The 15,500-nt window shown below is 42.9% G+C and overlaps 1 protein-coding gene across 3 annotated transcripts in view; it reads right to left on the minus strand.

Annotated features, from left to right (window-relative positions):
* SERGEF (secretion regulating guanine nucleotide exchange factor) overlaps positions 1 to 14,885 on the minus strand; it is a 96,303-nt gene extending 81,418 nt beyond the window's left edge. For 2 of the 3 annotated variants that reach the window (XM_035120412.2, XM_035120430.2), the window contains exons 1-8: positions 14,826 to 14,885; positions 11,418 to 11,556; positions 10,424 to 10,579; positions 9,844 to 9,938; positions 9,542 to 9,602; positions 8,333 to 8,446; positions 6,128 to 6,190; positions 5,511 to 5,669 (exon numbers count right to left, since the gene is read on the minus strand). In XM_035120412.2, the coding sequence (XP_034976303.2) occupies positions 5,511 to 5,669; positions 6,128 to 6,190; positions 8,333 to 8,446; positions 9,542 to 9,602; positions 9,844 to 9,938; positions 10,424 to 10,579; positions 11,418 to 11,556; positions 14,826 to 14,870 (832 nt within the window). In that variant the 5' untranslated portion in view covers positions 14,871 to 14,885. The remainder of the gene's footprint in view (positions 1 to 5,510; positions 5,670 to 6,127; positions 6,191 to 8,332; positions 8,447 to 9,541; positions 9,603 to 9,843; positions 9,939 to 10,423; positions 10,580 to 11,417; positions 11,557 to 14,825) is intronic. The other variant, XM_035120459.2, reaches the window with a different exon arrangement.
* Between the last annotated feature and the right edge of the window lie 615 nt (positions 14,886 to 15,500).

Consider the following 15,500-nt stretch of genomic DNA (forward strand, 5'->3'; position numbering starts at 1 on the left):
GCACTTCAAGTATGGACCAAGGTTTAATGTGATGTAATACGATGTAACATTTACAATTTAATTTGTGGGTTTTTCCCTGAGGAAGCCAAATGACAATCAAAATGAATAATATACTATAAATTCCTGATTCAGCGTAACAAGGTTTGACAAGGCCCATTGGGTCTGCAGTGATTGTCATAAACAAAAAATTTCAATCTCCTCAGTGAATTTCTTTGGACAATCTATTAAGCATTATCTAGAAAACCAAGCTGAAAAATATCATTTTTCAACTTATATCTCTGCGGAAGCCTTTGTTCTCATAGCTGCCTCAGTCTCTACTGAAATAGTACCTCTCAGCCACTGTGTTTGGGACGGAATGAGAAGTGGAAAACTCATAGATCACCACCTGGTGTGGCTCAATTGTGTGTCAAGATGTTTGTATGAGCAAGAAAGCATTAGCCAAGGCAGAACAAGTTCAAATCCACAAAAGAAATGAATGTACAATTCTATAAAGCATAATATCACATCTCTCTCTCTCTCTCTCTCTCTCTCTCTCTCTCTCTCTCTCTATATATATATATATATATATATATATATATAACCAGAATCATTTTCATGTTCTGTTTCAAAGAAATAAATATACATGAAAGGTGGGGATGAGGCATCTTGGCTGTCTGGCCTCTTTTTTAGAGTTCTGCATTTGAATCTGAGAGACCAGGATTTAAATTACCACTCAGAAGGGGGAAATTACAGGGTGTCAATGGGTAAGGCATTTTCTCTTTGTTCACCAGCTGTGGAAAAATGTGCCATAAAAGCAACTTGCTTGTAGCAGGGCTTGGGAATTTGTGGCCCTTCAAATGTTATCGGATGCCAACTCCCATCAGCCCAGGTCAAAGTGGTCAATAGTCAGGAACGATGGAAGTTGTAGTCTGGCAACATCTGGCAAGCCTAGATGTTCCCCACCTCGTGAGCTTTACAGGGTTACTGGCAGGATTAATGGGGCCTGTAAAGAAATTAAGTAAAATCAGAATGGACAAAATAAAAGATACAATCTTATGAGATTTCAGCGTGTATCAGAGGGGTGGCAAACTGTGACAGCCTTTGCCAACCCTCTGTCCTGATATTGTGGACTACAGATTCCATCGGTCCCAGTCAGTCCAGGTGGAAATCAGCAAAATGTCCAGGAAAAATCCAGACATATGGCAACCCATGTCAGCAGTGATGTTCTGTCCATTATTCATAAAAATAGTGCAAAAATGAATTTTTTAATGGGAAACTAAAAAAACACACAACAACAACTCAACAAGTTTGCCCACTCTGGGTCTTTCACCTCAGTTAGCTGGCAACCCTAGTACTTATTCATATGCCTATATGGTAATATATAATACATCTGGGGGCTGGAAACTGACTATGGGGATGCCAGTTCCTATGGACAGTGTATGTGTATGTATGCATTGCAGGGGGTTAGACTGGATGACCCTTGGGATCACTTCCAACTCTACAGTTCTATGATTCTATAAACCAACTGCATATTCCAAACACTCTGTTGTTATATTCTTAATAATAATAATAATAATAATAATAATAATAATAATAATTATACAGCAGTTCCAGGGAGGTCGTGTGCTGTCTATTGTGGCGCAATTCTCTGAAGGGAAAGAGTCTGACAGCTCATCTTTTTCCATCTCAGTCACTAATCTCCATCCCTATCTCTCACATCATCCCATTGTCTAAGGAAAGTCAGCAGGAGCTAATGAAACACTATCAAGATCACTACCACAGACATGTTCTTTTACCTTTGGGGAGGGTGGATGGGACTGCCTTAGGAGGTAGGTTGAGGCATCAAATACCTTTCAATGCAAATCACTACGGTAGTTTATAAAGAAAAGCGCAAGCCCTTTTCAAGCATTATGCAAGTCAAACTGTGTTGGAGGCATGGCACTAGCTCCCTTCCCTTGAGGCCTAACCTTGCTGCGTTCAACAGCAATGTGAGGGGCAAGCTTGGGAGTATGTTCGCTTGAGCACTCTTACAAGCCCTGTCAGGATCAGGAACCCTGGGCGATCGGTGTCCCCGATTTGCAGGGAGCCTTGTAATCATGCTCAAGTGAACATGCTTGCAAGCCTCCTTCAGACCTTGCTACTGAACACAGCACAGGCAGAGGCAGTGAGCTCATGTGCATGGCCCCACACTTCCAACATGCAATGAGACAATCATATGGTAAAGTTCCTCGTATGGTAAATGCCTGGAATTTGTGTTTTTTTAAAGACTTTTCCTTGCATTAAAAAGGTGTTGAAAGAGACATGAAGAAAGCCTTCCTGAGAAGAGACCATACTTCTGCCAATATCACTTAATGACAGACTACGAGAAATTAGAACCCAGATCTGCCATTTACAGGTGGAGGCATTGAGAGATTTTACTTTCTTGGATTCCATGATGGTGACAGCAGTCACGAAATGAAAAGACGCCTGCTTCTTGGGAGAAAAGCAATGACAAACCTAGACAGCATCTTAAAAAGCAGAGACATCACTTTGCCGACAAAGGTCCGTATAGTTAAAGCTATGGTTTTCCCAGTAGTGATGTATGGAAGTGAGAGCTGGACCATGAAGAAGGCTGATCGCCGAAGAATTGATGCTTTTGAATTATAGTGCTGGAGGAGACTCTTGAGAGTCCCATGGACTGCAAGAAGATCAAACCTATCCATTCTGAAGAAAATAAGCCCTGAGTGCTCCCTGGAAGGACAGATCGTGAAGCTGAGGCTCCAATACTTTGGCCACCTCATGAGAAGAGAAGACTCCCTGGAAAAGACCCTGATGTTGGGAAAGATTGAGGGCACAAGGAGAAGGGGACGACAGAGGACGAGGTGGTTGGACAGTGTTCTTGAAGCTACCAACATGAGTCCGACCAAACTGCGGGAGGCAGTGCAAGACAGGAGTGCCTGGCGTGCTCTGGTCCATGGGGTCACGAAGAGTCAGACACGACTAAACGATAACAACAACTGCCATTTGCAAACCCCAGTAATCTACCCACTGCACCACATTGTCCTTCAAGGACTTAAACACTACAATTTAACATTGAGAAGATGAGCAGTAGGGATGAAAGGAAAAATACTGTGCTAATTTCCAAAAAGAATGCTGGTGATTTACACCAAGTAATTTAATTTCAATCTATAGCAGGTGTGAGCAACTTTTTTTCTTTCAAGAACCAAATCCCCTCAGCTCTGTTAATATTAATAATAATAATTATCATTATTTATTGAATTTCTAAACAATCCTTTCTCCCAAAGCAAGTAATCATGTTGGTGTTGGGCAAAGACAAATACGTTCTATGAACAATTCAGGGGGGGGGGGAGAGACCTTCCTTTCCCAGTTTTCGCAATGGCTACCTCAGAGGAGAATTCTCAACGCTACACAGAAGTAAGGCCCACTGGGTTTGGTGGGGTTACTCTCAAGCAAGTATACAGATGGTATTGTCTTGCTGTTTTTAGTACAAAAGGCCAATATACCTACCAGGGCCAGTCCACCTAAAAGTAAAGGTAAAGCAGCTGTCTCAGGTGGCAGGATCCACAGGGGCAGCAGATATGGTGTAGATTTTTATTCAGGACCAGCCCACCCACGAGGCAAGGAGAGGTGACTGCCTCAGGGGCTGGGCTCACCAGGGCAGCAAATACCAATGTAGATCTTCCTTCTCCCCATTCTTCCTCCTGATGTAGATCTTCCCCTTACCCCTTCTTCCCTGGCATGGAGGCCGGAGCAATTTTGGAGCCCAACCTGGCCACATCTATAAGCTGAAGGAGCAGCAGCTGCAGAGAGCTTCCTTCGGCCCTTCCCAACTAATAAGAGGTAATGCCTGAGTATACTTTCCTCTTCCTCCTCCCTGCCCATCCATTTTCCTTTTCTACTTTACATTTTAGACTGGAAGCCTATGGGGCTTCTGTATACACTGGGAGCCACCCAGAGCGGCTGGGGCAACCCAGTCAGATGGGTGGGGTACAAATAATAAATCTGTTGTTGTTGTTGATCTGTTGTATGCCACTCTGAGAGTCTTTTTCAACTGAATAGCAGGATAAAAATATTTAAAATAAATAATAATAATAATTTATTGTGCTGTTTCCCCAGCAGCATGATGGCGCATCCTTCCTCTGAGACTTTTTACAGCTCTCATTGGAGGCAACATTGTAAGATAGAGGGTGTTTCTCTCTTTCTCTCTCTCTCTCTCTCTCTCTCTCTCTCTCTCTCTCTCTCTCTCTCTGTGTGTGTGTGTGTGTGTGTGAGAGAGAGAGAGAGAGAGAGAGAGAGAGAGAGAGAGAGAGAGAGAGAGAGAGAGAGAGAGAGAGAGAGAGAGAGATTTTTAAAAATTACCCTTCTGAGGAAGGAGCTTGTAAGTCTTTGGTTGTACCAAGAATTTCTTTACCCAATTTTACAGTAATTTGATTTGATAGTTCATGACAAACGGATTAATGGATTTATTCGAGAGAACACCGAGATAAATAAACTTCCTTAATTAAAGCTGTCTTCGTTATCAGCCATACCAGTTTGTGGAAAGCACTTGTCCTGGACTGAGGATGACTCACCTTTTGTAAGGCTTAAGACTATCATTCTCTCTCCTGTTCTTCACCACCCTTCTGCTATATTTAGGACTGCCTTCAGTCAAACAACTTCTATGTTATCCTTATGTAACCTAACTTACATCGGGAGCATTACAGAGCCTAGCCTCATCATCATGAGAAATACAAACGAGAAGCAGCAAGTTTCAGCTTTGATTGTGCACTTCTGCAGTTCCTTTGACAATGCAGCCTGCAAACACAGAGCACATGCAAAGAGGTGGCACCATGGCACCCTCATATACCCTCCTTGGCACTCATCAAGACCCCCTCTCAAATTTAATTTTTTAAAATTTAAATTAGGGGTGTATTTTTACCACTTTTTTGCTGGTGGGGGTGTTTTGACTGAATCAGGCTACGTACTATGTTGGGGAGGGAGTTTCCCTGGGCAACTGGTTACTGGTCCTCAGAAGGATGCAAAGCTAGTCAAACAGGAACTCATGCAACAAACCTGCCTTCTTCTTCCTTTCCATATCACAGGTACTGCTTCTGAACTGGAGCTGGATTCACCTAACCCAGTGCACTAACCCAGTGCTGGCTTCGAAGCCAGCATAAGGACTCCTGCCAGCTCAACAAGACCATTCCCTCCTCCCACAAATCTGCACTGGAGGGTCGTTGAGAACTCCCAGAACAGTGCATGGGAGAAGAAGAGGGGAACCGTCCTGTCTGTCAAGCAGAACAAGCAAAAATGCTTGCACTGGCAGAACAACCATCAAATTGGGAACTTCAGCAACTGTGGAGCGGGGGAGAACCAACACAGTTCAGCCCTAAAGCCTAAATCACACATTTCCCACATTTCTAGATGCAGGGCTTTGCCATACAGTACTGTGCAAACAACTCAACCTGAAAGTACTTTTTTAGAAACCATCCAAGCAGCGCTTTCGGTAAACAAAGTATCTTTATATGCAGCATCCGCAGTTGATGCCCTACCTGTCTGTGCCACCATGTGCGTCCATCCATTCCAGACTCTTCTGACCTTTTCTCCCCCAAAATAGTGGGTTTCTATCTTCTGGGGTTTCAAAAGAAAATCAACTTTGCTCACTAACTGCTTGTGTCTGTTGCTCCCCCAAACATATAACTCTCCTTCATCTTAAACAGAAAAGGAACATATTTTAAAAAAAGGAAGTTAAAGGACACAAAGATGTTGACTAAATGCCATTTTACAGCTGCACATTTGTCCTCTGTCTAGTCTTTGACACAGATGAACAAACATTCTAAGAAAAGTAATGCACTCAGTTTTTAAAAGTGGCAAATCAGACTCTACAAAGCAGGAAAAGCATATATTTCTGTGGATACAACTAGAGCTGCAACTTAATTCTCTATGCAATACATGTTGCATGTTCAAGGAGGGTCACAAGCCTGTTTTAAATGTGGCAGGAGCAGGAAGCATGTTATGAGGGCAGCTAGATTAAATCTGAACAAAAACAGGGACACACATCTTACAGGAGAGGGGATGAACTAGTCTCAGAGACAAAATATTTTTCATGGTTCAACAGACAGACATCACTTTGTCCTAAGCTACAGCCAACCAAACAAAAGAAACTCACCTGTGAGTGATGTGACATGATGCGACCCAGAAGTGATGCTCTTTACTTTGATGTTTTCTAGACCTAGGACAATAACCCATTATTTTCCGTTTGCTGGAGAGGGATACTTCCTTTTAGAAAGGCCCTTTGCAATACACAACACAATGCAACACACAGTTGCATAAGAGAGCTAACAAAAGCCATTTGTGCAGGCTCTTTGGGAAGCTACTTGGGCCATGTCAGGTTACTACCTCCCCAACTACGGTAATTTTATAGATCAGAGCTCATCTATAGGCATCTAAGATATTAAAGAAAAGAGAAGGGGGACCACTAACAAATGGGAGAACTTTCGACAACCATGGGGTGGTTAATTAGGCTATCAGAGAAGAGTACAAGGCCACAAGGAGAGAACAACACTGCCAAGTGGAGAGAGAGAGAGAGAGACGGAGGTGGGGATGAGCTAAGGAACATATTGTTACTGTGCAGAGCCTAATAATGTAAACAAACCTAAAATCCATTTTGATTTGGCTTATTATTCTGCACTCCAGAAAAGGGGAAGGGGAAAGGGTTGCAAGTTTTGCAAGTTTTTTGGGTACTGGCTCTCAGCAGCTGCAAGCTACAATAGGACAGTGGATACAATGTTATTTGACGAAAGAGATTTGTGATGCAAACATCTCAACATAACACTGCAAAGTACATGATAAACTGTCAGACCAATTCCCAGCCTTAACATATTTTATTTTAACTGCTATAAGAATAGATCCATATTCCCAGTTTTCTCTTCTTGAGACAAGGACAAAGATGTGTTTTGTATCTTGTTCCTGACAAAGAGGGACCTGAAGGCCAGGATAGGGTGCAAACTATCTAATTCTTCATTCACAATTTGTTTCCCACAGTTTCTCTTTTCCCTCCATTTCTCTCCTTTCTCCCTCTGACCGAGGCCCTCCAAGGAAAAACTTCTGAAAAATCCAACTGGCAAGAGACTATACTTATACAGATTGCAACCCACTTCTCTTCTTTAGAAAAGAAAGCAAATATTTTGAGATTGAAAGTTTGTTTCCTAGTGGATTCTTCTTAGATCATGTTGCACAAGTTTTATGTCAATGGCAGTAGTTTCCAGTTAGTTTCCAGGACCAATTCAAGGTACTGGTGCTTGCTGATAAAAGCTTATATGGAGAGAAGCATTGCAGCAATAATAATAAAGGACAGTTCAGGATCAACATCCAAAAGTTCACCTGAAGACACAGGTTTTTGCTGCTCACTAGAAGCTTAGCCATGATTCGGAATGATTTATAGAAAGTTTTAAGTTGAGAATAATACAAATTCCAATAGCAATCCAGTTTTTAGAAATCCAGGACAAGGCCCTGCTTCGGTTTATTCTTCATCAGCTCTAGTTTCATAGTTTCAAGGTCAAAGTGTACCATGTATTATTCTCAACTTAAAACTTTCTATAAATTAATCCACTACCTGGCCAGAGCTCCTGGAATTTTTTCATTTGATTTTCTCAATTCTCCAAGGACTCCAATTTATTTAGTATTTAATTATTCGGAATGAGCCAAGTAGGCCTCCCTGAGGAGGGCATTGCCTAACTTTGCTGTCGCTATTGAGAAGATATTATTTCTTGTGTCCTCTTGCCTCACCTCAGAAAGTGAGGAACATAAAGCAAGCACACAAAAGTTTAGCAGAGTATACAAGCAGGGATCTTGAGATAATGTAGTTTTTTCAGTTCCCATATCCAGCACACTGAAACCTCAAAAAGAAAGAGACACAGAGACATGGCATGGGAGCTCTGGCTTGGACCTCCCACTCTTTATTTTTTATATTATTATTATTATTATTATCATCATCATCATCATCACCACCACCACCAACCCACTCTTCACCCCATGGTTACAACATCAAAACACTACATCTGACTCTGTCTGTGGCTGGGCATTCTCTGGGCTAAGTGATATGTTCTGCAAAAGACAGAGTCTCATGTGCCAAGTATATGGCTGAGGTTTGTGTTTGGGCTGATTGGGAATGGAATCAGAGAGTGCTAAGGGAATGGGATACATGCTATTACAGCAACAACAGAGCAGCATCTGAGGACTTAGGAGTGGAGGGGTCAGTATCATTGGGCATAGCCACAAATAACGGCTGGCTACTAAGACAAGCCAAAATTTGTGGACCCCTTGCTTGCACATGAGATACTTGATCCATACCTTAAATATTTAGATAACAAACCTGTTACTTTGCAAGGCTCTTTAGCCCTCCAAAAAGCTGGAACCATCTGTCCTTGCCATGCCCGCTTGGCCTGAGATGCCATGCCAACTCCCCACTGGAAAACTGAACCATTTTCTTTTCAGCATGTACATGCAAAAGGAAAATGAAATATTCATGTTAAAGGCTATTCCCCTGCTAAAAGACATTGGGTTGGGGGGGGGGGTGTTACTATTTTTACTAATGCAAATATTAACCTGGAAAACGTTGACACATAAATTATAGAACAACAAAACAATCTAGCAGGAAAAATTCTCAACGCCCCAAATAACAGTACGCTAGGCCCACATTCAGTTCGAGACCACTTCACGCATCTTGTTTTTTCAGGTATACACTAATATATTAAGTAGATACCTAATGTAATAAATAAATATGACCAATGTTTATTTAAACACATAGACGGAGCTGTGATTAGCTGCAGCTTCCTGGAGATTTGGTGGCAGGTTCAGGTTTGCTCCTCTGTAATTTGTGAAATGGCTGTAAGCTTCTCAGGAGTCCAGGCAATAATGTCATAAACCACAGGAGAAACTTGCATGGAATTTGCTGGCAGGCCACTTCCACTTATTTGTTAATTATGACAAAGCTCTGCCAGTTGCAGAGCATTCAGATTCTCTCTGTGACTGTGCCTTATCAATCACTCCTTAAGTGCTGATGACAAGCCCATGTACACTTATGACACATTGAAGCTATGTATACCAAGGTGACCTGCAAACGCAAGGGGCCCTTCTAATGCAGAGGTGGGGAACCTCAGGCCTGGGGACCAGATGTGGTCCTCTAGGCCTCTCTATCTGGCTCTTGGGGGGAAACCCACAGCCAGGTATGCACCACTACCTCAGACACTGTACTAGGGCTTGCATGGTGTCAGAAACTATGTCGCTCTCAGGCCTTCCTAATTAATTTACAAACTACCATGAAATGTCCACCCACCCTGAGGAGGAACACAAGGGTAATGGCAAGCGATTATAAGCAGGCTTCTAAGGTATATTAGACTGAGGTATTATCCTGCCAGTGAATAACCGGGGATGAAGTATTTTTAATTGCTTCACAGCTTCCTCTAAATCACATAACAATTAAAGCTGCGTATACAGACCCATCATCTGAGGCGGTGGAGCAGTTTTTATGCTGTTACATGGTTGCAACTTTTAATGAGGAACTACTGTAGTAAAAACTCACCGGTTACAGCTACTGCATGTCTGAGTCCAGCGGCAACATTTACTACTTTGTCCTGTATAGTCTGTGGGACAAGGAAGAAAAAACATATTTACATTCTCTTCAACGACTCTACAGTACAGAACAGTATTTTTTAGCCATGCTATTGAAATTTTCAGAACTGATTAATGAACGTGTAGTCCAGCATGCATGACACAAAGGAAACATCAAAAGCTGCTGATCCACAGTGAAGTGGCTTGTGGAAGGAAGCATCATACAACCGGGCATAATGGTGAATTTATATGTTTGTGCTGATAGCACCTCACCTTAATTTTCTGTGGGACAGCATTTCCTCCTGAGGCATGAGGAACTCCGAGTTGTCCAAAAGAATGAGACCCACAAGATAACACCTGGCCATTTCCTGCAAGGCAGAGCAGCACTGGAAATCTTTGCATTCCTATTGTTTACCTCAAGGAGATATCTAGGGCACTGTAATCCATTTTCCCACTAGTAAGAAACAGGTTCCTTTTTATTAAAAGTCACATCTACGCTTCATTGATGGTGATGGAATAAGACTACTACTAACTTAAGACCCATTTACTCCCAAACTTCATTGGATCTAATCTTTGCTACACTGTGCCCTATGAAACTAAGACCACGGGGCAAGTGCAAGGTCAAGGATAACTGTCTTGGCTACCAGCTCATTTTCTTAACCATTATGCTGCTACTACAGCAGCAGCAGTCGAATGAATGCACAGTCTCCCATTTCCAAAAGCTCAACAATGTATAGCCTTGTGATTTTACATATAGCTCACTGTAAAGCTTTTGAACAGTTATGGAGACCCGGATAAAGCTTGGAGCTTTCACATCATGTAACACTTGTTTCCGCCTAGTTGCTAGATTTACCTGCAAGTATGATGGTAAAATCCCAACCACAGGCAACTTGTACAACAGGACAACCAGACAGGGAAATGCATAACGTAAAATGTTCCACATCTTCAGTATGACCAAGTCCCAACTGCCCATCTTTATTTTGGCCGCATAAAAAGAGTTCTCCAGTGTCTGCAAAATGAACAAATACTATCAGGAACGTCTGCAGAATAAAAACATATGCATATTTTGACCCAATATTCACTGGCACTTTAAGAACCGATAATTGTTATTTGTCCAGAAAACTTGAGGGAGTGTTGATACTAACAATGCACAGTCCTTTCTTCCTCGCTTAGAGAACTGCACTCCAGAAAAGACTGAAGCACTAGGCTAGTGATGGGGAACCTGTGATGCTCCAGATGTTGTCGGGCTCCAAGTCACACCATCCATTCATATGGTGAAGGGAGCTTATAAGAGCCCAACAGCATCTGGAGGGGCACAGGTCCCTCATCCCGACACTAGGCAGTCCAAAGACAAAATGAATCACATTGGGAAACAACACTGAACACTACTGTTACGGCTCCAAGGCTCCAACTGGGGCACTTCACTTTACAACTTAAACCGCACAGCCTCTGTGATGAACAGCTAGGAGACCATCACAGATGCAGCCGCAACACATGCAAAATGTGGAGGACTGTACGTGCTGCATGGGCACATCTGATCCCAAAATAAGTCTCATGCAGATTTGTCTTGAATTAGCTCATTACCATTATTTTAGTCACTGTGTAGCTCATCAGCACCCTACACACACACACACACAATGATGAAGAACAGCAAAGCAGCAAAAATTCGAAAGCCTTATCCACCATTTGATGGCATAAAGAGCATTTCATCATCTCTTTTTAAAGAAAGATGGAAAGAGACATTGTAAAGAAACCAATGAAGTCGTATATGGGTAGCAACAAGAGAGTTAAAAAATTAAGTCTTGCAAGTATACTATGGGCAGGAAATATTAATGCCAGTTTCTTACCAGTAACAATTACAGAATGTCCTCCTCCTCCAGTAATACTTGTGATGTTTTTCTGACTGCAGGGCAATTCTTTAATGGCCTGGGGCAGGAGTACATCTTCTTTATGACCTAGACCAAGTTGCCCATAGCTGTTTGCTCCCTAAGGATATAAGAAAAGCCCTGCTGGATCAGAACAAAGGCCCATCTAGCCCAGCATCCTCTTCTCACAGGGGCCAACTAGTTTCCTATAGGAAGACCAGAAGCAGGACCTGAGGACAGCAGCGTTCTCCACACTCCTGATTCCCAGCAATTGGTATGGAGGCATACTGTCCCCGACAGTAGAGGTAGAATATAGCCATGATGGCATGATAGCTTTGTCCCCCATCAGTTTGTCTAATCATCTTTTAAAGCCATCCAGGTTGGTGACCATCGCTACATCTTGTGGGAGTGAATTCCATAGTTTAGCTATGTATTGCGTGATAAAATACTTCATTTTGGCTGTCCTAACATTCCTAATGTCCTAACATTCAGCTTCTTTAGATGGCCTCGAGTTCTAGTATGAGAGAAAGAGAAAAAAATCTCCCAATCTACTTTCTACACATCATGCAGATTCTGGACTGCACCTTGTTGCATTGAAAGGAAATCCTTCAAAGTTTAATGGTATGAGCAGTGGCAGTACTGAGACCCAACCACTCTTTTTTAAATTAAAAAAAATCAATAATAAGGATGAAAAAGTAATTAATTGAAATTATACATGGAAGGAGACTTGCTTGAAGCAATTCTAACTGTTGCACTATCTTGCAAAGGGTTTGACATTATCAGTCCAAGTGTAACATCAGAAAAGATTTTTTTGCAACAGTTCTGTACACTTCTGTCCTTTGCAGCTGAGGATTTCCTGGACTCAGGAAGTCAATGGTGCAAATCAGTCTAGACCTAATTGTAACATAAATCTCATTAGAACCACTAGCCCTTGGGCTTTCTCCCCAGGGAGAGAGCTTCATCTTTTAAGATTCTTGCCAATGTCACTTTTGAATGGCTAAGTGTATGTGCATTTCATATTCAACCACCCGCCCGCCACAAGTTGGAAGCATAAAACTGCCAGGCATCTGTTCAATCCGGCTGTTACTTGGAAGCAAGTCACATCAATTTCATTGAAAGGTACTTCTGAAAAATAATTTCAGGATCCAATACACATATATTTTACAACATCCATCCATTACTTTTACAATGAAATGCCATTATGTGTTATCCAGCAAGACAAATCTTGGCCACCTTAGGGCATTTCCACATGTCATCCTAAGAAGTATTTCTGAAGTCATATAAATGCTGCTAATGAGATATAATTTGGGGGGGGGGACAAATGCACATCCCAGCCATCTCAGGTTTTGCATATGTCTTCAGGGTCAACATTTTTTTTTAAAGCTGGTTTAAGCCTGTCTGCAAAGTTTCATATTTGATACAGAAAATCTGTTAAATAAGAACTACAAGACTTAACAGCTTGCTTTGGCATGGCTTTTTTTGGACATTGAGAAATATTTATGCTCTCTGAAACAGACTAGCTTCTCAAAGAGTAGAAGAGAAGGCATTATATCCTGGAATATTTAGCCTTATTGGACAGCTGTGGCATGTGTGCAAACATGAAGTTAAAGCTAAGGAGGCAATGCTCAAAACTCTTTACCAATTCAATTCAGTTTCCTCAGCTCCACCAGAATTATACCTAGGCATGTCACATGCATTACTTATAGTAATGGCATTGGGACAAGACTTTAGGGCAGACACCCACTCAGAAGAATCAGGAGGACCCTGAAACACAAGTCTGGCTAGCCACATTTTTAAGTGAGGTAATGCACATTGTCATCTATTTATATTTCATCTGTCTGACAAAAAGATCAAGGTGGCACACGGTCTCCCCCTTCACCATTTTATGTTAACAGCAACCCTGTGAGGTAGATTAGGCTGTGAAATAGTGGCTAGATTCATGGCTAAGTGGAGTTTCAAACCCAACTCTCCCAGGTCTTCTTGGAATACTCGACTAACAACTACACCAAGTGGGCAGGGACAGACAGCCGTGCTTAATTATTAAATTGGAGAATTTATCCATAAAGCCACCTCTGATGACTTAGAAGCTCCGTTCTCCACAATGCATGGATATTAGCTAGGGTTAGGGACTCACATCCCCAGACACATGCTGCTGTTTGTACCTCGAAGTTCTAAGGGCAAATAAAAATGGCCTCTACTGTGGCAGATGGACAGACACCAAGGCTAGCAAAACATTTTAATCACTCTCCACAAACCATGGGCAAACGAACCAGGATGGGAGGGCCATGAAAATCAGAAGACACTTTCATCCCTGGGCAACAGGGAGCAGCATTGGCTTGAACACTTTACAGGGACCCAAGATTCACTTGAGTCATCTTGGGTGGGTGTGTCCTTCTTGGTGCTTGAGGGATGTCTAAAATGGATTTAAAATGAGTTCACATTTGTGAGGCAGCGGGCTCTGCTGTCTTCCCTGCAAGCAGAAGCTTATACCTTTTGAAACAGCATGACTCAACAACAGGTTTAGCTGTTCCAAGTGAGAATCTGGGATGCCATATGTGCAGGGCCACATTTAGGTTTGATGATGCCCTAAGCTACTGAAGGTAATGGGGCCCTTTATATGTCCAGCTGTTCTTTTGTCAAAAACAAATTGTCACTGTTTTTTGTGTTGAATATATGCTATCTGGTAATTTATGGACCTAATAGGTATCTAAAACCAGTGATATTTTAGGCAGCAGGCTAGCAGGTGGGGCCCATTACTTACATCATAGGAGCCTACACAACACAAAACACTGTTGCTGTATGTAGGTTTCATTTTATTTTTTATCTTATATTTCGGAAATGTACATCCAGGTTTTTTTCCTTTAAATTTTTTTGGGGCCCCCAAGAGAGTGGGGCCCTAACCTATACCCTGTTTAGCTTATACGTAAATCCGGCACTGCCTATGTGCCTAAAACGGCAGAGCGCTGAAGCCATGGAGCTTCGCCTGTTGGTTTGCTGCCTGTCACGCGACCCTTAGACACAGCCTGCTCCTATTGTAGTTTCATTAAAATGGGAGGGGGAGCACCAAACAGCAAATCCGACTAATGTCTTGCATATTTCGATGGATCCTTTCCGAGAGAGGGGTTTTCCAATAACATCCGTCAGGGGCGGTGGAAGGGGAGAGGGAGGCTGATGCGATGTGTGCGGGAAAACCATGTCAACAGCTCGATTCAGGCTCAAAGCAGCGCCGCCGGAGCCCGTGAAACTTATTTGCAGAGGACCAACGCAGCAACATCCCACCCGACCAGCAGTAAAGAGCAAAGCCCGACCTCGCTCCTTTCTTCCTCCCCCCGCATATGCCCGTAAGGCGGCCGCTTCCGCCCTTTTTCTGGCGCCGCCACAGGAACTTACCCAAGCGAACAGCGCCTGGGTCGGCTCCTCGCGCACGGCGTCCATAGCGTCGCAAAAGGGGAGGAGCCACTCCCGGAAGCAGCCATGGATCCCTCCTCAGGCCGCCTGCACTGACGTCAGATGTGGGCGTGGTCTGCGTTTCCCCGCACCTTTGCAGTCGGGCTCCGATTGGTGGAAGCGGAAATCCCGCGCTCCTTTTTGGTTACGCCGTGCTCTCTCGGCATCTGCTCAGTTGTTAGCAGTGCGGAGATTGTAGAGACTTGTTGGGTTTGCAGTGTTGGATCTTGCCTGTTATCTACGCCCAGCTGTTCCTGTTCTTACTTGGAAAAATCGCAGAATGGTATTTCTAGCCAGGGATCATCTAGCCCGCCAAGCCTCTGCAGTGCAGGAATCACAACTAAAGAATCCCTGGCAGAGGACCATCCGACCTCTGTTGAAAAAGCTCTCAGGGAAGGAGAGTCCACCACCTTCAGAGGAAGTCCCTTCCACTAGAGAAGCACTACTGTACTGAAATTTGCGTAAAACATGTGCATACAAAAACATATTGTGGGAAATGACGGTCAAATATATCTAGTAAACTTGGGACTGGTTAAAGCATGAAGGGGCAATTCCTGAATCCAGCAAGCGTTAAATCTAATCAAGGATTCAAATTTCCGAAATAGCCAGATGGTGAGA

This window comes from Zootoca vivipara, chromosome 1 (assembly GCF_963506605.1).
Source record: "Zootoca vivipara chromosome 1, rZooViv1.1, whole genome shotgun sequence".
NCBI classification, from domain to species: domain Eukaryota; kingdom Metazoa; phylum Chordata; class Lepidosauria; order Squamata; family Lacertidae; genus Zootoca; species Zootoca vivipara.